This window comes from Oncorhynchus nerka, linkage group LG24 (genome assembly GCF_034236695.1).
Source record: "Oncorhynchus nerka isolate Pitt River linkage group LG24, Oner_Uvic_2.0, whole genome shotgun sequence".
NCBI lineage: Eukaryota > Metazoa > Chordata > Actinopteri > Salmoniformes > Salmonidae > Oncorhynchus > Oncorhynchus nerka.
In genome coordinates this window covers 9,251,247-9,273,147 of record NC_088419.1, presented here as the reverse complement: position 1 = coordinate 9,273,147, position 21,901 = coordinate 9,251,247, and the positions used below count along the sequence as shown (strand labels likewise).

Below are 21,901 nucleotides of genomic sequence, written 5' to 3'. Positions count from 1 at the left end.
GGATCTGACCGTAGAGCTGCAGGTGGAGAGTTGGGTCTGACCGTAGAGCGTTGGGTCTGACCGTAGAGCTGCAGGTGGAGAGTTGGGTCTGACCGTAGAGCTGCAGGTGGAGAGTTGGGTCTGACCGTAGAGCTGCAGGTGGAGAGTTGGGTCTGACCGTAGAGCTGCAGGTGGAGAGTTGGGTCTGACCGTAGCGCTGCAGGTGGAGAGTTGGGTCTGACCGTAGAGCTGCAGGTGGAGAGTTGGGTCTGACCGTAGAGCTGCAGGTGGAGAGTTGGGTCTGACCGTAGAGCTGCAGGTGGAGAGTTGGGTCTGACCGTAGAGCGTTGGGTCTGACCGTAGAGCTGCAGGTGGAGAGTTGGGTCTGACCATAGAGCTGCAGGTGGAGAGTTGGGTCTGACCGTAGAGCTGCGAAGTAGAGAGTTGGGTCTGACCGTAGAGCTGCGAAGTGGAGAGTTGGATCTGACCGTAGAGCTGCAGGTGGAGAGTTGGGTCTGACCGTAGCGCTGCAGGTGGAGAGTTGGGTCTGACCGTAGAGCTGCAGGTGGAGAGTTGGGTCTGACCGTAGAGCTGCAGGTGGAGAGTTGGGTCTGACCGTAGGCTGCGAGAGTTGGGTCTGACCGTAGAGCTGCGAAGTGGAGAGTTGTGGGTCTGACCGTAGAGCTGCAGGTGGAGAGTTGGGTCTGACCGTAGAGCTGCAGGTGGAGAGTTGGGTCTGACCGTAGAGCTGCAGGTGGAGAGTTGGGTCTGACCGTAGAGCTGCAGGTGGAGAGTTGGGTCTGACCGTAGAGCTGCAGGTGGAGAGTTGGGTCTGACCGTAGAGCTGCAGGTGGAGAGTTGGGTCTGACCGTAGAGCTGCAGGTGGAGAGTTGGGTCTGACCGTAGAGCTGCAGGTGGAGAGTTGGGTCTGACCGTAGAGCTGCAGGTGGAGAGTTGGGTCTGACCGTAGAGCTGCAGGTGGAGAGTTGGGTCTGACCGTAGAGCTGGAGTGGAGAGTTGGATCTGACCGTAGAGCTGCAGGTGGAGAGTTGGGTCTGACCGTAGAGCGTTGGGTCTGACCGTAGAGCTGCAGGTGGAGAGTTGGGTCTGACCGTAGCGCTGCAGGTGGAGAGTTGGACCTGACCGTAGAGCTGCAGGTGGAGAGTTGGGTCTGACCGTAGAGCTGCAGGTGGAGAGTTGGGTCTGACCGTAGAGCTGCGAAGTGGAGAGTTGGGTCTGACCATAGAGCTGCGAAGTGGAGAGTTGTGGGTCTGACCGTAGAGCTGCAGGTGGAGAGTTGGGTCTGACCGTAGAGCTGCAGGTGGAGAGTTGGGTCTGACCGTAGAGCTGCAGGTGGAGAGTTGGGTCTGACCGTAGAGCTGCAGGTGGAGAGTTGGGTCTGACCGTAGAGCTGCAGGTGGAGAGTTGGGTCTGACCGTAGAGCTGCAGGTGGAGAGTTGGGTCTGACCGTAGAGCTGCAGGTGGAGAGTTGGGTCTGACCGTAGAGCTGCGAAGTAGAGAGTTGGGTCTGACCGTAGAGCTGCGGTTGGATCTGACCGTAGAGCTGCAGGTGGAGAGTTGGGTCTGACCGTGGAGAGCTGCAGGTGGAGTCTGACCGTAGAGCTGCAGGTGGAGAGTTGGGTCTGACCGTAGAGCTGCAGGTGGAGAGTTGGGTCTGACCGTAGAGCTGCAGGTGGAGAGTTGGGTCTGACCGTAGAGCTGCAGGTGGAGAGTTGGGTCTGACCGTAGAGCTGCAGGTGGAGAGTTGGGTCTGACCGTAGAGCTGCAGGTGGAGAGTTGGGTCTGACCGTAGAGCTGCAGGTGGAGAGTTGGGTCTGACCGTAGAGCTGCAGGTGGAGAGTTGGGTCTGACCGTAGAGCTGCAGGTGGAGAGTTGGGTCTGACCGTAGAGCTGCAGGTGGAGAGTTGGGTCTGACCGTAGAGCTGCAGGTGGAGAGTTGGGTCTGACCGTAGAGCTGCAGGTGGAGAGTTGGGTCTGACCGGAGCTGGAGAGTTGGGTCTGACCGTAGAGCTGCGAAGTGGAGAGTTGGGTCTGACCGTAGCGCTGCAGGTGGAGAGTTGGGTCTGACCGTAGAGCTGCAGGTGGAGAGTTGGGTCTGACCGTAGAGCTGCAGGTGGAGAGTTGGGTCTGACCGTAGAGCTGCGAAGTAGAGAGTTGGGTCTGACCGTAGAGCTGCGAAGTGGAGAGTTGGATCTGACCGTAGAGCTGCAGGTGGAGAGTTGGGTCTGACCGTAGAGCTGCGAAGTGGAGAGTTGGATCTGACCGTAGAGCTGCAGGTGGAGAGTTGGGTCTGACCGTAGAGCTGCGAAGTAGAGAGTTGGGTCTGACCGTAGAGCGTTGGGTCTGAGGGTGGAGCTGCAGGTGGAGAGTTGGGTCTGACCGTAGAGCTGCGAAGTAGAGAGTTGGGTCTGACCGTAGAGCTGCAGGTGGAGAGTTGGGTCTGACCGTAGAGCTGCAGGTGGAGAGTTGGGTCTGACCGTAGAGCTGCAGGTGGAGAGTTGGGTCTGACCGTAGAGCTGCAGGTGGAGAGTTGGGTCTGACCGTAGAGCTGCAGGTGGAGAGTTGGGTCTGACCGTAGAGCTGCAGGTGGAGAGTTGGGTCTGACCGTAGAGCTGCAGGTGGAGAGTTGGGTCTGACCGTAGAGCTGCAGGTGGAGAGTTGGGTCTGACCGTAGAGCTGCAGGTGGAGAGTTGGGTCTGACCGTAGCGCTGCAGGTGGAGAGTTGGGTCTGACCGTAGAGCTGCAGTTGGAGAGTTGGGTCTGACCGTAGAGCTGCAGGTGGAGAGTTGGGTCTGACCGTAGAGCTGCAGGTGGAGAGTTGGGTCTGACCATAGAGCGTTGGGTCTGACTGTAGAGCTGCAGGTGGAGAGTTGGGTCTGACCGTAGCGCTGCAGGTGGAGAGTTGGGTCTGACCGTAGAGCTGCAGGTGGAGAGTTGGGTCTGACCGTAGAGCTGCAGGTGGAGAGTTGGGTCTGACCGTAGAGCTTCAGGTGGAGAGTTGGGTCTGACCGTAGAGCGTTGGGTCTGACCGTGCAGGTGGAGCTGCTGCAGGTGGAGAGTTGGGTCTGACCGTAGAGCTGCAGGTGGAGAGTTGGGTCTGACCGTAGAGCTGCAGGTGGAGAGTTGGGTCTGACCGTAGAGCTGCAGGTGGAGAGTTGGGTCTGACCGTAGAGCTGCAGGTGGAGTTGGGTCTGACCGTAGAGCTGCAGGTGGAGTTGGGTCTGACCGTAGAGCTGCAGGTGGAGAGTTGGGTCTGACCGTAGAGCTGCAGGTGGAGAGTTGGGTCTGACCGTAGAGCTGCGAAGTGGAGAGTTGGGTCTGACCGTAGAGCTGCAGGTGGAGAGTTGGGTCTGACCGTAGCGCTGCAGGTGGACTGCTGGAACATGGATCCAGGACTCTCTACTATATTTGTCAACCAGTGAACCCTGAATTATGTCCACAGAAACTGCAATTCATCAACTGCTATTATTGAAGTTGTTTTTTTTGTCTTTATAATAATAACGGTAATTATTCATCCGAAACAGATTTCAATGATTGATGTAAAGTTTATATGATTCAAAACAATGTATTTTATCCATGGTGATTGAATGGATGGCTTGGAATTATAAAAAAATAGCATTGTCAACAGACCTCCACATAACCAGTCTGCTTTTTTAAAAATGATGACACACACACTTCGAGGTTCTGCTTGTTCTAGAACCACACCCTGAGGTTGTCAAGTTTATTACGTAAGCACACATGGTACATTAAAACAGACAAATGGTACTGATCTTCAGTCTATCTTAAGCAGTGTTCTATATGAGATGAGGCCTGTTCCAGTGATTCCAGTCAGTTACTCTGCACCTACCCCATACTTTTTTAGCCTGGGACCTAAAATGTGTTTTGCCAACTCCTATTGTCCATATAAGAGTCGTCAAAACAGCACAAACAGATCTGAGACCAGGCTAGATAATTTCAGCTAATATTATTAAGCACAGCTAGCTACCACAGTCTCAGGTGGTGTAATGGTTTATATACTATGAACTGAATGTTTCAGGGTCCAGCCCCAAAGAGTGTTGATATCCTTTCATACAAGCTATTCTACACACCGTGAGCCATTCACTATTTGAAGGCAACTCCTATCGTAGAATTAGAATGGTTCACATTCTAATCATTCTATGGTTCCAACTCAGCAATCTATTCTACAGTCAGTCTGTCACTCAGTAGCCCCGTTTATACCTGGTGCTAACATGTGTCCTGATCTTGACCACATTATTTAGACGGGTGTAAAAGACTCATTGTGATCCGATCCTCCTGCTCACCTCTGGAGGTAGTCAGACGCTCATTGTCTGGATATCTTACAAGTGGAGACAGATCTGGACAGAGACACCATGTAAATCATTGACGGGTGACACAATTGACTGATTACACCAATATGTGTCTTTACAATATATAAATATTTTTTGAAAGAATAGCTGTGAAATAATTTTTGATAAAGGAAGGGGACGAGGAAATTTGGTCACAAGACAGACACATTGGATGGATAACAGACACATTGGATGGATAACAGACACATTGGATGGATGGATAACAGACACATTGGATGGATGGATAACAGACACATTGGATGGATGGATAACAGACACATTTTTGGAAATGTGGGCAAAATCAGAATGTAGTCAAGATCAGGACCCATGTTAGCACCAGGTATAAATGGGGCTTGAGATAGTATTGTATACCGTTATACAAAACAAATCACTTTTCCCCCACTATAGTAAACTTCTCATATTATTACAGTCAAAAAAGTGTTAAACAAATCAAAATGTATTTGAGATTCTTCAAAGTAGCCACCCTTTGCCTTGACAGCTTTGCACACTCTTGGCATTCTCTCAACCAGCTTCACCTGGAATGCTTGATTTGTTGAACACCTTGTTTTTGGTTACTACATGATTCTATATGTGTTATTTCATAGTTTTTGATGTCTTCACTATTATTCTACAATGTAGAAAATAAAGAAAAACCCTTGAATGAGTAGGTGTGTCCAAACTTTTGACTGGTAGTGTATATGGAATTAATGCTATTCTATTATTGTCTGTCCGCGGCGTTTTAAAAGCACATATACAACCACCCAGCGTCCAAGATTATTATACAGATTGGTAGTTATTCAGGCTAATCATCTTAAAACGTGGAATGAACTTCTTTAAAGCCAAGGAACGCGTAACTCTCCCCTCTCGGATAAAGTGACGCCCAAGGCTTTAGGACGGATGACATCACAATGAATAACAAGAACTCCCTGGCCACAGAGAGACGGGTAAGACGGATGACATCACAATGAATAACAAGAACTCCCTGGCCACAGAGAGACGGGGGAGTTCCACAGCGTTAGGTGGAACCTGGGTCGTGTTCATTAGGACACCGTAGTAGCAAAAAAAAAAAGTTTAGAAGCAGGGGAAAACAAAAATCAGCTTTCTTATTGGACAAGTACAGATAGTCCCTCCCTGTTTTGGAGTATTTTCTTCCATTTCGAGCCTAATGAACACAACCCTTAACTGTCTCTCTGGTTGCGTCCCAGTCCATATATAGTGCCCTACTTTTGAATAGGGTGCCAATATGTTCCCTCTCTCCTACTAGAGGTCCCCAGGTTTCTGGTGGCAGGTGTTGCAGACACGCACTGGGTGGTCCCAACCCCTAGAGGGCACCGCTCTGCGTTCAGGGGAGCAGTCGTCACACACGCCCTGGCCGCAGGCCCTGCAGTGGTGGATGGAGAGACGCGGAGCGGAGAAGTCTCTCTGACACTCACAGCAGCATCGGATATCTTGGTCTGGAACCCAGTAGGCTGGACGAGCTGCATCCTTCATCAGACCTAGAGGGAGAGGAGAGGACACACAGTTATACCCAGACACACACTTTAGTTTTGGAAGACATGGTTATGTCAAAGTGACCCATCACAGTTTTCCCTCTTATTAAAAGCTACAATATATGTCCATTTTTGGGGCGACCCGACCAAATTCACATAGAAGCACGCGTTATAGATCCGTCATTCCCATTGAAAACAAGCTGCATATCTGCTCTATTTCTATGCTTCCCGGTCTTAAATTCAGTGGTTTTTTTGGCGTCTGTTTACTTTTGTAATCCAGCTTCAAAACAGCTGAAAATATATTTTCGGGTTAATGAAAATATATTTTTGAGATGGTACAATGACTGCTTGTTTTGTCACATACACTGAACTCAGGCAAACCATTTAGAATTTTAGCACCCAGGAAAATGCGGAGTGATTTCTGCATGTTGCACCTTTAAATCTTTTCAACCTTCTTCTCTTATTGACCTTACAGTTAATTACGTGACCACCCTGCTCCTACAGACAGGGAGTCGCGTGACCACGGCCTGCTCCTACAGACAGGGAGTCGCGTGACCACGGCCTGCTGCACAGGGAGTCGCGTGACCACGGCCTGCTCCTACAGACAGGGAGGGAGTCGCGTGACCACGGCCTGCTGCACAGGGAGTCGCGTGACCACGGCCTGCTCCTACAGACAGGGAGTCGCGTGACCACGGCCTGCTGCACAGGGAGTCGCGTGACCACGGCCTGCTCCTACAGACAGGGAGGGAGTCGCGTGACCACGGCCTGCTGCACAGGGAGCCGCGTGACCACGGCCTGCTGCACAGGGAGCCGCGTGACCACGGCCTGCTCCTACAGACAGGGAGTCGCGTGACCACGGCCTGCTCCTACAGACAGGGAGTCGCGTGACCACGGCCTGCTCCTACAGACAGGGAGTCGCGTGACCACGGCCTGCTCCTACAGACAGGGAGTCGCGTGACCACGGCCTGCTCCTACAGACAGGGAGTCGGCGTGACCACGGCCTGCTCCTACAGACAGGGAGTCGCGTGACCACGGCCTGCTCCTACAGACAGGGAGTCGCGTGACCACGGCCTGCTCCTACAGACAGGGAGTCGCGTGACCACGGCCTGCTCCTACAGACAGGGAGTCGCGTGACCACGGCCTGCTCCTACAGACAGGGAGTCGCGTGACCACGGCCTGCTCCTACAGACAGGGAGTCGCGTGACCACGGCCTGCTCCTACAGACAGGGAGTCGCGTGACCACGGCCTGCTCCTACAGACAGGGAGCCGCGTGACCACGGCCTGCTCCTACAGACAGGGAGCCGCGTGACCACGGCCTGCTCCTACAGACAGGGAGTCGCGTGACCACGGCCTGCTGCACAGGGAGTCGCGTGACCACGGCCTGCTCCTACAGACAGGGAGCCGCGTGACCACGGCCTGCTCCTACAGACAGGGAGCCGCGTGACCACGGCCTGCTCCTACAGACAGGGAGCCGCGTGACCACGGCCTGCTCCTACAGACAGGGAGCCGCGTGACCACGGCCTGCTCCTACAGACAGGGAGCCGCGTGACCACGGCCTGCTCCTACAGACAGGGAGCCGCGTGACCACGGCCTGCTCCTACAGACAGGGCCGCCGCGTGACCACGGCCTGCTCCTACAGACAGGGAGCCGCGTGACCACGGCCTGCTCCTACAGACAGGGAGCCGCGTGACCACGGCCTGCTCCTACAGACAGGGAGCCGCGTGACCACGGCCTGCTCCTACAGACAGGGAGTCGCGTGACCACGGCCTGCTGCACAGACCAGTATCCAGAACACCTTTTCCACATTTGACTCTAAATTGAGCTCAGGTGCATCCTGTTTCCATTGATCATCTTTGAGATGTTTCTACAACTTGATTGGAGTCAACCTGTGGTAAATTCAATTGATTGGACATGATTTGGAAAATCACACCTGTCTATATAAAGGTCCCACAGTTGACAGTGCATGTCAAAGCAAAAACAAAGCCATAAGGTGGATGGAATTGTTCGTAGAGCTCCAAGACAGGATTGTGTCGAGGCACAGATCTTGGGAAGGGTACCAAAACATTTCTGCAGCACTGAAGGTCCCCAAGGACACAGTGGCCTCCATCATTCTTAAATGGAAGAAGTTTGGAACCACCAGACTCTTCCTATTGCTGTGTCCTTGGGGACCGAGAAATCGGGGGAGAAGGGCCTTGGTCAGGGGGGTGACCAAGAACCCGATGGTCACTCTGACAGTGCCCCAGAGTTCCTCTGTGGAGATGGGAGAACCTTCTCTGCAAATCCTGCAGATCCCACCAATCAGCCTTTATGGTAGAGTAGGCAGACGGAAGCCACTCCTCAGTAAAAGGCACATGACTGTCCGCTTGGAGTTTGCCAAAAGGCATCTAAAGTCTCTCAGTGAAACAAGATTCTCTAGTCTCTCTTGAGACACAAGATTCTCTAGTCTCTCTTGAGAAACAATATTCTCTAGTCTCTCTTGAGAAACAAGATTCTCTAGTCTCTCTTGAGAAACAAGATTCTCTAGTCTCTCTTGAGAAACAAGATTCTCTAGTCTCTCTTGAGAAACAAGATTCTCTAGTCTCTCTTGAGAAACAAGATTCTCTAGTCTCTCTTGAGAAACAAGATTCTCTAGTCTCTCTTGAGAAACAAGATTCTCTAGTCTCTCTTGAGAAACAAGATTCTCTAGTCTCTCTTGAGAAACAAGATTCTCTAGTCTCTCTTGAGAAACAAGATTCTCTAGTCTCTCTTGAGAAACAAGATTCTCTAGTCTCTCTTGAGAAACAAGACTCTCTAGTCTCTCTTGAGAAACAAGATTCTCTAGTCTGATGAAACCAAGATTGAACTGAATCCCAAGCGTCACGTCTGGAGGAAACCTGGCACCATCCCTACGGTGAAGCATGGTGGTGGCATCATCACGCTGGGGAGTTGTTTTTCAGCGGCAGGGACTGGGAGACTAGTCAGGACCGAGGGAAAGATGAAAGTAGCAAGTACAAAGAGATCCTTGATGAAAACTTGCTCCAGAGCGACCCTAAGCACACAGCCAAGGTAATGCTGGAGTGCCTTCGAAACAAGTCTCTGAATGTCCTTGAGTGGTCCTGTCAGAGCCCGGACTTGAACCCGATCGAACATCTCTGGAGAGACCTGAAAATAGCTGTGCAGCGACGCTCCCCATCCAACCTGACAGAGCATGAGAGGATCTGCAGAGAAGAATGGGAGAAACTCCCCAAATACAGGTGTGCCAAGCTTGTAGCGTCATACCCAGGAAGAATCAAGGCTGTGATCGCTGTCAAAGGTGCTTCAACAAAGTACTGAGTAAAGGGTCTGAATAATTATGTAAATGTGATATTTATTTATTTATTTTAAAAAATATATAATTTTCACTTTGTCATCATTTGGTATTGTGTGTAGAAGGATGGGAGGGAAAAACAAATGTAATCCATTTTAGATTAAGGCTGTAACGTAACAAAATGTTAAGGGGTCTGAATACTTTCCGAATGCACCGTATGTAGTGGTGACCACAGAGTAATCTAGACTACAGTACTCACCCAGAGGGCTACAGTACTCACCCAGAGGACTACAGTACTCACCCAGAGGGCTACAGTACTCACCTAGAGGGCTACAGTACTCACCCAGAGGGCTACAGTACTCACCCAGAGGGATGTATGTATTGGTGACCACAGAGTAATCTAGACTACAGTACTCACCCAGAGGGATGCATGTATTGGTGACCACAGAGTAATCTAGACTACAGCACTCACCCAGAGGGCTACAGTACTCACCCAGAGGACTACAGTACTCACCCAGAGGGCTACAGTACTCACCCAGAGGGATGTATGTATTGGTGACCACAGAGTAATCGAGACTACAGTACTCACCCAGAGGGATGTATGTATTGGTGACCACAGAGTAATCTAGACTATAGTACTCACCCAGAGAGCTACAGTACTCACCCAGAGGGCTACAGTACTCACCCAGAGAGCTACAGTACTCACCCAGAGAGCTACAGTACTCACCCAGAGAGCTACAGTACTCACCCAGAGGGCTACAGTACTCACCCAGAGGGCTACAGTACTCACCCAGAGGGATGTATGTATTGGTGACCACAGAGTAATCTAGACTACAGTACTCACCCAGAGGGATGCATGTATTGGTGACCACAGAGTAATCTAGACTACAGCACTCACCCAGAGGGCTACAGTACTCACCCAGAGGGCTACAGTACTCACCCAGAGAGCTACAGTACTCACCCAGAGGGCTACAGTACTCACCAAGAGGGCTACAGTACTCACCCAGAGGGCTACAGTACTCACCCAGAGGGCTACAGTACTCACCCAGAGGGCTACAGTACTCACCCAGAGGGCTACAGTACTCACCCAGAGGGCTACAGTACTCACCCAGAGGGCTACAGTACTCACCCAGAGGGCTACAGTACTCACCCAGAGGGCTACAGTACTCACCCAGAGGGCTACAGTACTCATCCAGAGGGCTACAGTACTCACCCAGAGGGCTACAGTACTCACCCAGAGGGCTACAGTACTCATCCAGAGGGCTACAGTACTCACCCAGAGGGCTACAGTACTCACCCAGAGGGCTACAGTACTCACCCAGAGGGCTACAGTACTCACCCAGAGGGCTACAGTACTCACCCAGAGGGCTACAGTACTCACCCAGAGGGCTACAGTACTCACCCAGAGGGCTACAGTACTCACCCAGAGGGCTACAGTACTCACCCAGAGGGCTACAGTACTCATCCAGAGGGCTACAGTACTCACCCAGAGGGCTACAGTACTCACCCAGAGGGCTACAGTACTCACCCAGAGGGCTACAGTACTCATCCAGAGGGCTACAGTACTCACCCAGAGGGCTACAGTACTCACCCAGAGGGCTACAGTACTCACCCAGAGGGCTACAGTACTCACCCAGAGGGCTACAGTACTCACCCAGAGAGCTACAGTACTCACCCAGAGGGCTACAGTACTCACCCAGAGGGCTACAGTACTCATCCAGAGGGCTACAGTACTCATCCAGAGGGCAACAGTACTCACCCAGAGGACTACAGTACTCACCCAGAGGGCTACAGTACTCACCCAGAGGGCTACAGTACTCACCCAGAGGGCTACAGTACTCATCCAGAGGGCAACAGTACTCACCCAGAGGGCTACAGTACTCACCCAGAGGGCAACAGTACTCACCCAGAGGGCAACAGTACTCACCCAGAGGGCTACAGTACTCACCCAGAGGGCTACAGTACTCACCCAGAGGGCTACAGTACTCATCCAGAGGGCTACAGTACTCACCCAGAGGGCTACAGTACTCACCCAGAGGGCTACAGTACTCACCCAGAGGGCTACAGTACTCACCCAGAGGGCTACAGTACTCATCCAGAGGGCTACAGTACTCACCCAGAGGGCTACAGTACTCACCCAGAGGGCTACAGTACTCACCCAGAGGGCTACAGTACTCACCCAGAGGGCTACAGTACTCATCCAGAGGGCTACAGTACTCATCCAGAGGGCTACAGTACTCATCCAGAGGGCTACAGTACTCACCCAGAGGGCTACAGTACTCACCCAGAGGGCAACAGTACTCACCCAGAGGGCTACAGTACTCATCCAGAGGGCAACAGTACTCACCCAGAGGGCTACAGTACTCACCCAGAGGGCTACAGTACTCACCCAGAGGGCTACAGTACTCATCCAGAGGGCTACAGTACTCATCCAGAGGGCAACAGTACTCACCCAGAGGACTACAGTACTCACCCAGAGGGCTACAGTACTCACCCAGAGGGCTACAGTACTCACCCAGAGGGCTACAGTACTCATCCAGAGGGCAACAGTACTCACCCAGAGGGCTACAGTACTCACCCAGAGGGCAACAGTACTCACCCAGAGGGCAACAGTACTCACCCAGAGGGCTACAGTACTCACCCAGAGGGCTACAGTACTCACCCAGAGGGCTACAGTACTCATCCAGAGGGCTACAGTACTCACCCAGAGGGCTACAGTACTCACCCAGAGGGCTACAGTACTCACCCAGAGGGCTACAGTACTCACCCAGAGGGCTACAGTACTCATCCAGAGGGCTACAGTACTCACCCAGAGGGCTACAGTACTCACCCAGAGGGCTACAGTACTCATCCAGAGGGCTACAGTACTCATCCAGAGGGCTACAGTACTCATCCAGAGGGCTACAGTACTCACCCAGAGGGCTACAGTACTCACCCAGAGGGCTACAGTACTCACCCAGAGGGCTACAGTACTCACCCAGAGGGCTACAGTACTCACCCAGAGGGCTACAGTACTCACCCAGAGGGCTACAGTACTCATCCAGAGGGCTACAGTACTCACCCAGAGGGCTACAGTACTCACCCAGAGGGCTACAGTACTCACCCAGAGGGCTACAGTACTCACCCAGAGGGCTACAGTACTCACCCAGAGGGCTACAGTACTCACCCAGAGGGCTACAGTACTCATCCAGAGGGCTACAGTACTCATCCAGAGGGCTACAGTACTCACCCAGAGGGCTACAGTACTCACCCAGAGGGCAACAGTACTCATCCAGAGGGCAACAGTACTCACCCAGAGGGCTACAGTACTCACCCAGAGGGCTACAGTACTCACCCAGAGGGCTACAGTACTCACCCAGAGGGCTACAGTACTCACCCAGAGGGCTACAGTACTCATCCAGAGGGCTACAGTACTCACCCAGAGGGCAACAGTACTCATCCAGAGGGCAACAGTACTCACCCAGAGGGCTACAGTACTCACCCAGAGGGCTACAGTACTCACCCAGAGGGCTACAGTACTCACCCAGAGGGCAACAGTACTCATCCAGAGGGCAACAGTACTCACCCAGAGGGCTACAGTACTCATCCAGAGGGCTACAGTACTCATCCAGAGGGCTACAGTACTCACCCAGAGGGCAACAGTACTCATCCAGAGGGCTACAGTACTCATCCAGAGGGCTACAGTACTCATCCAGAGGGCTACAGTACTCACCCAGAGGGCAACAGTACTCATCCAGAGGGCTACAGTACTCACCCAGAGGGCAACAGTACTCATCCAGAGGGCTACAGTACTCACCCAGAGGGCAACAGTACTCATCCAGAGGGCTACAGTACTCACCCAGAGGGCTACAGTACTCATCCAGAGGGCTACAGTACTCACCCAGAGGGCTACAGTACTCATCCAGAGGGCTACAGTACTCACCCAGAGGGCTACAGTACTCACCCAGAGGGCTACAGTACTCATCCAGAGGGCTACAGTACTCATCCAGAGGGCTACAGTACTCATCCAGAGGGCTACAGTACTCACCCAGAGGGCTACAGTACTCATCCAGAGGGCAACAGTACTCACCCAGAGGGATGTATGTAGCAGTGACCACAGCTCCCAGTGTATTCTGAACAGCCTCTCCTACTCTCCTACTGAGTGTCCCTCCTTCCTCCTCCTCCAACGCGGCATCCAGCAGCTCTGCAACACACGCACAGAAGGAAGGAAGGAGAAAAATATTATTCATGAGATATGGCAACTAGAAAATAAGAGTAGGGGGGAAAAAAGTAAAAAGGGGGAAAACATTGAGGCAAGCAACACTGAAGCATCAAATCAAATGTATTTATATAGCCCTTCGTACATCAGCTGATATCTCAAAGTGCTGTACAGAAACCCAGCCTAAAACCCCAAACAGCAAGCAATGCAGGTGTAGAAGCACGGTAGCTAGGAAAAACTCAATAGAAAGGCCAAAACCTAGGAAGAAACCTAGAGAGGAACCAGGCTATGTGGGGTGGCCAGTCCTCTTCTGGCTGTGCCGGGTAGAGATTATAACAGAACATGGCCAAGATGTTCAAATGTTCATAAATTACCAGCATGGTCATATAATAATAAGGCAGAACAGTTGAAACTGGAGCAGCAGCACAGTCAGGTGGACTGGGGACAGCAAGGAGTCATCATGTCAGGTAGTCCTGAAGCATGCATGAGAGCACCAGCTGTTCTGGAGGACTGTGTGATCACGCTCTCCGTAGCCGATGTAAAACCTTTAAACAGGTCAACATTCACAAGGACGCGGGGCCAGACGGATTACCAGGACGTGTACTCAGAGCATGCGCTGACCAACTGGCAGGTGTCCTCACTGACATTTTCAACCTGTCCCTGACCGAGTCTGTAATGCCAACATGTTACCTCGACTAACCTGTGCCCCCGCACATTGACTCTGCCGGTACCCCCTGTATATAGCCTCATTACTGTTATTTTATTATTTATTGTTGTTAAGTATTTACTAAATAAATTGAAGTTAACACTTGTTTTTTTCTTAAAACTGCATTGTTGGTTAATGGTCTGTCAGTAAGCGTTTCACTGTAAGGTCTACACCTGTTATATTCGGCGTTTCACTGTAAGGTCTACACCTGTTATATTCGGCGTTTCACTGTAAGGTCTACTACACCTGTTATATTCAGCGTTTCACTGTGAGGTCTACACCTGTTATATTCAGCATTTCACTGTAAGGTCTACACCTGTTATATTCAGCGCATGTGACAAATAACATGATTTGATTACACGATTCACCACCTAATTTTGATGTTCATGTGACATCCGGGTTTATCTAAGAGTATTCTTTAAAGACCTATTGGGACATCATAGGATAACTGTAGACATCGTTTGTGATATACAACAACGTCCTTGCCTTCTGAGACGCTCCGGTTCAGGAAGCAGGCATCACAGACCCGTACGGGGGCGAGCCCCCAGCCCCTCTCAGGAACAGGACGGTTCTTGGTGGAGCAGCCGTCACAGAAGCCCTCTCCACAGGCACGGCAGTGGTGCTTAGTATCGTTGTCCTGGAACACCTCACTGCACTTAGAACATTTCTGTTACAGAGAACACAGAGAACACAGAGAACGCAGAGACACAGAGAACGCAGAGACACAGAGAACACAGAGACACAGAGAACACAGAGAGACAGAGGCACAGAGAACACAGAGAACACAGAGAACACAGAGAACACAGAGAACACAGAGAACGCAGAGACACAGAGAACACAGAGACACAGAGAACACAGAGAGACAGAGACACAGAGAACACAGACACAGAGAACACAGAGACACAGAGACACAGAGAACGCAGAGACAGAGGACACAGAGACACAGAGAACGCAGAGACACAGAGACAGAGAGACACAGAGACAGAGAGAACACAGAGACACAGAGAAACAGAGACAGAGAGACACAGAGAACGCAGAGACACAGAGACACATAGAACAGAGACACAGAACACAGAGAACAGAGACACAGAACACAGAGAACAGAGACACAGAGACACAGAGAACACAGAGACACAGGAGAGAGATTATATCACAGGCTGAAAACACAAGCACACAAGAGAAATGGACAGTCTTTACACAGTCATAAGATAAGTGGACAGCCTTTACACAGTCATAAGAGAAATGGACAGTCTTTACACAGTCATCAGAGAAATGGACAGTCTTTACACAGTCATAAGATAAATGGACAGTCTATACACAGTCATCAGAGAAATGGACAGTCTTTACACAGTCATCAGAGAAATGGACAGTCTTTACACAGTCATCAGAGAAATGGACAGTCTTTACACAGTCATCAGAGGAATGGACAGCCTTTACACAGTCATCAGAGAAATGGACAGTCTATACACAGTCATCAGAGAAATGGACAGTCTTTACACAGTCATAAGAGAAATGGACAGTCTTTACACAGTCATAAGAGAAATGGACAGTCTTTACACAGTCATCAGAGAAATGGACAGTCTTTACACAGTCACAAGAGAAATGGACAGCCTTTACAGTCATAAGAGAAATGGACAGTCTTTACACAGTCATCAGAGAAATGGACAGTCTTTACACAGTCATAAGAGAAATGGACAGTCTTTACACAGTCATCAGATAAATGGACAGTCTTTACACAGTCACAAGAGAAATGGACAGCCTTTACAGTCATAAGAGAAATGGACAGTCTTTACACAGTCATCAGAGAAATGGACAGTCTTTACACAGTCATAAGATAAATGGACAGTCTATACACAGTCATCAGAGAAATGGACAGTCTTTACACAGTCATAAGATAAATGGACAGTCTTTACACAGTCATCAGAGAAATGGACAGTCTTTACACAGTCATAAGAGAAATGGACAGTCTTTACACAGTCATAAGATAAATGGACAGTCTATACACAGTCATCAGAGAAATGGACAGTCTTTACACAGTCATAAGATAAATGGACAGTCTATACACAGTCATAAGAGAAATGGACAGCCTTTACACAGTCATAAGATAAATGGACAGCCTTTACACAGTCATCAGAGGAATGGACAGCCTTTACACAGTCATCAGAGAAATGGACAGTCTATACACAGTCATAAGAGAAATGGACAGTCTATACACAGTCATCAGAGAAATGGACAGCCTTTACACAGTCATAAGAGAAATGGACAGTCTTTACACAGTCATCAGAGGAATGGACAGCCTTTACACAGTCATAAGAGAAATGGACAGTCTTTACACAGTCATAAGAGAAATGGACAGTCTTTACACAGTCATAAGCTAAATGGACAGCCTTTACACAGTCATAAGAGAAATGGACAGCCTTTACACAGTCATAAGATAAATGGACAGCCTTTACACAGTCATAAGAGAAATGGACAGCCTTTACACAGTCATCAGAGGAATGGACAGCCTTTACACAGTCATAAGAGAAATGGACAGTCTTTACACAGTCATAAGATAAATGGACAGTCTATACACAGTCATCAGAGAAATGGACAGTCTATACACAGTCATCAGAGGAATGGACAGTCTTTACACAGTCATCAGAGAAATGGACAGTCTTTACACAGTCATCAGAGAAATGGACAGTCTTTACACAGTCATCAGAGAAATGGACAGTCTTTACACAGTCATCAGAGAAATGGACAGTCTTTACACAGTCATCAGAGAAATGGACAGTCTTTACACAGTCATCAGAGAAATGGACAGCCTTTACACAGTCATCAGAGAAATGGACAGTCTTTACACAGTCATCAGAGGAATGGACAGCCTTTACACAGTCATCAGAGAAATGGACAGTCTTTACACAGTCATCAGAGGAATGGACAGTCTTTACACAGTCATCAGAGAAATGGACAGTCTTTACACAGTCAAACAATAATAATAATCCATGACAACATGAATATGTCCAAACATGTTCACTGCACAGCTGAGGCATAATACCTAAATTTAGGGAATCACTGGCTAGGAATGGGATCCCATGATTGGATCCACGCTGTGTCTAAACCTGTGTGTCCAGATGGCTGTGAGGACCACGTACCAGGATGAGGGAGTTGGGTTTCCAGTAGGCCGGGGCAATCTGGTCGGTCAGCCAGGAAGTGACAGCTTTGGCAGGTTTCACACTGAGCTCTGACACACTCTGGGAGATGTAGTTCACACCGTCCAACAGTCGCTGAGCTGCATTGTTGTTGTCCTTCAGAAAACCATCTGACTGGAGAGAGGAGAGAGAGAGGGGAGAAGGAGAGAGGGAGAGAAGAGGGAGGAGAGAGAGAGGGGAGAAGGAGAGAGGGAGGAGAGAGAGAGGGGAGAAGGAGAGAGGGAGAGAAGAGGGAGGGGGAGAGAGAAGAGGGAGGAGAGAGAGATGGGGGAAGGAGTGAGGGAGAGAAGAGGGAGGAGAGAGAAAGGGGAGGAGAGAGAGAGGAGGAGAAAGGGAGAGGGAGAGAGAGGGAGGGAGAGAGAGAGAAGAGGGAGGAGAGAGAGAGGGGAGAAGGAGAGAGGGAGAGAAGAGGGAGGGGGAGAGAGAAGAGGGAGGAGAGAGAGGGGGAGAAGGAGAGAGGGAGAGAAGAGGGAGGGGGAGAGAGAAGAGGGAGGAGAGAGAGAGGGGAGAAAGAGAGGGAGAGAAGAGGGAGGGGGAGAGAGAAGAGGGAGGAGAGAGAGATGGGGAAGGAGTGAGGGAGAGAAGAGGGAGGAGAGAGAAGGGGGAGGAGAGAGAGAGGGGAGAAGGAGAGAGGGAGAGAAGAGGGAGGGGGAGAGAGAAGAGGGAGGAGAGAGAGAGGGGAGAAGGAGAGAGGGAGAGAAGAGGGAGGGGGAGAGAGAAGAGGGAGGAGAGAGAGAGGGGAGAAGGAGAGAGGGAGAGAAGAGGGAGGGGGAGAGAAGAGGGAGGAGAGAGAGAGGGGAGAAGGAGAGAGGGAGAGAAGAGGGAGGGGGAGAGAGAAGAGGGAGGAGAGAGAGAGGGGAGAAGGAGAGAGGGAGAGAAGAGGGAGGGGAGAGAGAAGAGGGAGGAGAGAGAGAGGGGAGAAGGAGTGAGGGAGAGAAGAGGGAGGGGGAGAGAGAAGAGGGAGGAGAGAGAGAGGGGAGAAGGAGAGAGGGAGAGAAGAGGGAGGGGGAGAGAGAAGAGGGAGGAGAGAGGGGAGAAGGAGTGAGGGAGAGAAGAGGGAGGAGAGAGAAGAGGGAGGAGAGAGAAGAGGGAATAGAGAGAAGGGGGAGGAGAGCGAGGGAGAGAAGGGGAGAGGGAGGAGGGGAAGGGAGGATGAGAGAAGAGAGAGGAGAGGAAGAGGGAGGAGAGAGAGAAGGGGGAGAGAGAAGGGAGAGAGAGAAGAGGGAGGAGAGAGAAGGGGAGAGAGAAGAGGGAGGAAAGAGAAGGGGGAGAGAGAGAGGGAGGAAAGGGAGAGAAGAAGAGGGAAAGAGAGAGCAGGGGGGGATGGAGGTGAGAGACATTGTTAATGGCAGGGTGAAGGGTGACTCTCCTGGTAGGTTTACATATTGCTCTACACTAGGAAACAGTGCAGTCCACTATGACATTACAAATATGGAGAAAGAAACAAATATATGCCTTTATGGTCATGTCCTCTCGCCCTCATACAAGTGGACCAGAACCTAAACTCCACCCCGTCTAGCCCTCATACAAGTGGACCAGAACCTAAACTCTACCCCCTCTAGCCCTCATACAAGTGGACCAGAACCTAAACTCTACCCCGTCTAGCCCTCATACAAGTGGACCAGAACCTAAACTCTACCCAGTCTAGCCCTCATACAAGTGGACCAGAACCTAAACTCTACCCAGTCTAGCCCTCATACAAGTGGACCAGAACCTAAACTCTACCCCCTCTAGCCCTCATACAAGTGGACCAGAACCTAAACTCTACCCCGTCTAGCCCTCATACAAGTGGACCAGAATCTAAACTCTACCCAAATCAAATCAAATCAAATTTTATTTGTCACATACACATGGTTAGCAGATGTTAATGCGAGTGTAGCGAAATGCTTGTGCTTCTAGTTCCGACAACGCAGTGATAACCAACAAGTAATCTAACTAACAATTCCAAAACTACTGTCTTATACACAGTATAAGGGGATAAAGAATATGTACATAAGGATATATGAATGAGTGATGGTACAGAGCAGCATACAGTAGATGGTATCGAGTACAGTATATACATATGAGATGAGTATGTAGACAAAGTAAACAAAGTGGCATAGTTAAAGTGGCTAGTGACATAAGGATGCAGTCGATGATCTAGAGTACAGTATATACGTATGCATATGAGATGAATAATGTAGGGTAAGTAACATTATATAAGGTAGCATTGTTTAAAGTGGCTAGTGATATATTTACATCATTTCCCATCAATTCCCATTATTAAAGTGGCTGGAGTTGGGTCAGTGTCAATGACAGTGTGTTGGCAACAGCCACTCAATGTTAGTGGTGGCTGTTTAACAGTCTGATGGCCTTGAGATAGAAGCTGTTTTTCAGTCTCTCGGTCCCAGCTTTGATGCACCTGTACTGACCTCGCCTTCTGGATGATAGCGGGGTGAACAGGCAGTGGTTCGGGTGGTTGATGTCCTTGATGATCTTTATGGCCTTCCTGTAACATCGGGTGGTGTAGGTGTCCTGGAGGGCAGGTAGTTTGCCCCCGGTGATGCGTTGTGCAGACCTCGCTACCCTCTGGAGAGCCTTACGGTTGAGGGCGGAGCAGTTGCCGTACCTGGCGGTGATACAGCCCGCCAGGATGCTCTCGATTGTGCATCTGTAGAAGTTTGTGAGTGCTTTTGGTGACAAGCCGAATTTCTTCAGCCTCCTGAGGTTGAAGAGGCGCTGCTGCGCCTTCTTCACGACGCTGTCAGTGTGAGTGGACCAATTCAGTTTGTCTGTGATGTGTATTCCGAGGAACTTAAAACTTGCTACCCTCTCCACTACTGTTCCATCGATGTGGATAGGGGGGTGTTCCCTCTGCTGTTTCCTGAAGTCCACAATCATCTCCTTAGTTTTGTTGACGTTGAGTGTGAGGTTATTTTCCTGACACCACACTCCGAGGGCCCTCACCTCCTCCCTGTAGGCCGTCTCGTCGTTGTTGGTAATCAAGCCTACCACTGTTGTGTCGTCCGCAAACTTGATGTTTGAGTTGGAGGCGTGCGTGGCCACGCAGTCGTGGGTGAACAGGGAGTACAGGAGAGGGCTCAGAACGCACCCTTGTGGGGCCCCCGTGTTGAGGATCAGCGGGGAGGAGATGTTGTTGCCTACCCTCACCACCTGGGGGCGGCCCGTCAGGTAGTCCAGTACCCAGTTGCACAGGGCGGGGTCGAGACCCAGAGTCTCGAGCTTGATGACGAGCTTGGAGGGTACTATGGTGTTGAATGCCGAGCTGTAGTCGATGAACAGCATTCTCACATAGGTATTCCTCTTGTCCAGGTGGGTTAGGCAGTGTGCAGTGTGGTTGAGATTGCATCGTCTGTGGACCTATTTGGGCGGTAAGCAAATTGGAGTGGGTCTAGGGTGTCAGGTAGGGTGGAGGTGATATGGTCCTTGACTAGTCTCTCAAAGCACTTCATGATGACGGAAGTGAGTGCTACGGGGCGGTAGTCGTTTAGCTCAGTTACCTTAGCTTTCTTGGGAACAGGAACAATGGTGGCCCTCTTGAAGCATGTGGGAACAGCAGACTGGTATAGGGATTGATTGAATATGTCCGTAAACACACCGGCCAGCTGGTCTGCGCATGCTCTGAGGGCGCGGCTGGGGATGCCGTCTGGGCCTGCAGCCTTGCGAGGGTTAACACGTTTAAATGTCTTACTCACCTCGGCTGCAGTGAAGGAGAGACCGCATGTTTTCGTTGCAGGCCGTGTCAGTGGCACTGTATTGTCCTCAAAGCGGCAAAAAAGTTATTTAGTCTGCCTGGGAGCAAGACATCCTGGTCCGTGACTGGGCTGGGTTTCTTCTGTAGTCCGTGATTGACTGTAGACCCTGCCACATGCCTCTTGTGTCTGAGCCGTTGAATTGAGATTCTACTTTGTCTCTGTACTGACGCTTAGCTTGTTTAATAGCCTTGCGGAGGGAATAGCTGCACTGTTTGTATTCGGTCATGTTGCCAGACACCTTGCCCTGATTAAAAGCAGTGGTTCGCGCTTTCAGTTTCACGCGAATGCTGCCATCAATCCACGGTTTCTGGTTAGGGAATGTTTTTATCGTTGCTATGGGAACGACATCTTCAACGCACGTTCTAATGAACTCGCACACCGAATCAGCGTATTCGTCAATATTTTTATCTGACGCAATACGAAACATGTCCCAGTCCACGTGATGGAAGCAGTCTTGGAGTGTGGAGTCAGCTTGGTCGGACCAGCGTTGGACAGACCTCAGCGTGGGAGCCTCTTGTTTTAGTTTCTGCCTGTAGGCAGGGATCAACAAAATGGAGTCGTGGTCAGCTTTTCCGAAAGGGGGGCGGGGCAGGGCCTTATATGGGTCGCGGAAGTTAGAGTAACAGTGATCCAAGGTTTTACCACCCCTGGTTGCGCAATCGATATGCTGATAAAATTTAGGGAGTCTTGTTTTCAGATTAGCTTTGTTAAAATCCCCAGCTACAATGAATGCAGCCTCCGGATAAATGGTTTCCAGTTTGCAAAGAGTTAAATAAAGTTCGTTCAGAGCCATCGACGTGTCTGCTTGGGGGGGGATATATACGGCTGTGATTATAATCGAAGAGAATTCTCTTGGAAGATAATGCGGTCTACATTTGATTGTGAGGAATTCTAAATCAGGTGAACAGAAGGATTTGAGTTCCTGT

General features: G+C 50.5%; 1 protein-coding gene and 1 long non-coding RNA gene across 2 annotated transcripts in view; one reads left to right on the top strand and one right to left on the bottom strand.

Annotated features, from left to right (window-relative positions):
- Positions 1-3,045: 3,045 nt before the first annotated feature.
- On the top strand, positions 3,046-3,629 carry LOC135564277 (uncharacterized). The gene is made up of 2 exons (XR_010460835.1): positions 3,046-3,209; positions 3,240-3,629. It is a non-coding gene; the product is annotated as an uncharacterized LOC135564277 (long non-coding RNA).
- A 53-nt stretch (positions 3,630-3,682) lies between these two features.
- Positions 3,683-21,901, bottom strand: part of zfyve1 (zinc finger, FYVE domain containing 1) — a 46,430-nt gene continuing 28,211 nt past the window's right edge. Inside the window, exons 9-12 of the mRNA XM_065008586.1 lie at positions 17,164-17,334; positions 14,513-14,693; positions 13,192-13,305; positions 3,683-5,842 (exon numbers count right to left, since the gene is read on the bottom strand). Of these exons, the coding sequence (XP_064864658.1) occupies positions 5,607-5,842; positions 13,192-13,305; positions 14,513-14,693; positions 17,164-17,334 (702 nt within the window). The 3' untranslated portion in view covers positions 3,683-5,606. The remainder of the gene's footprint in view (positions 5,843-13,191; positions 13,306-14,512; positions 14,694-17,163; positions 17,335-21,901) is intronic.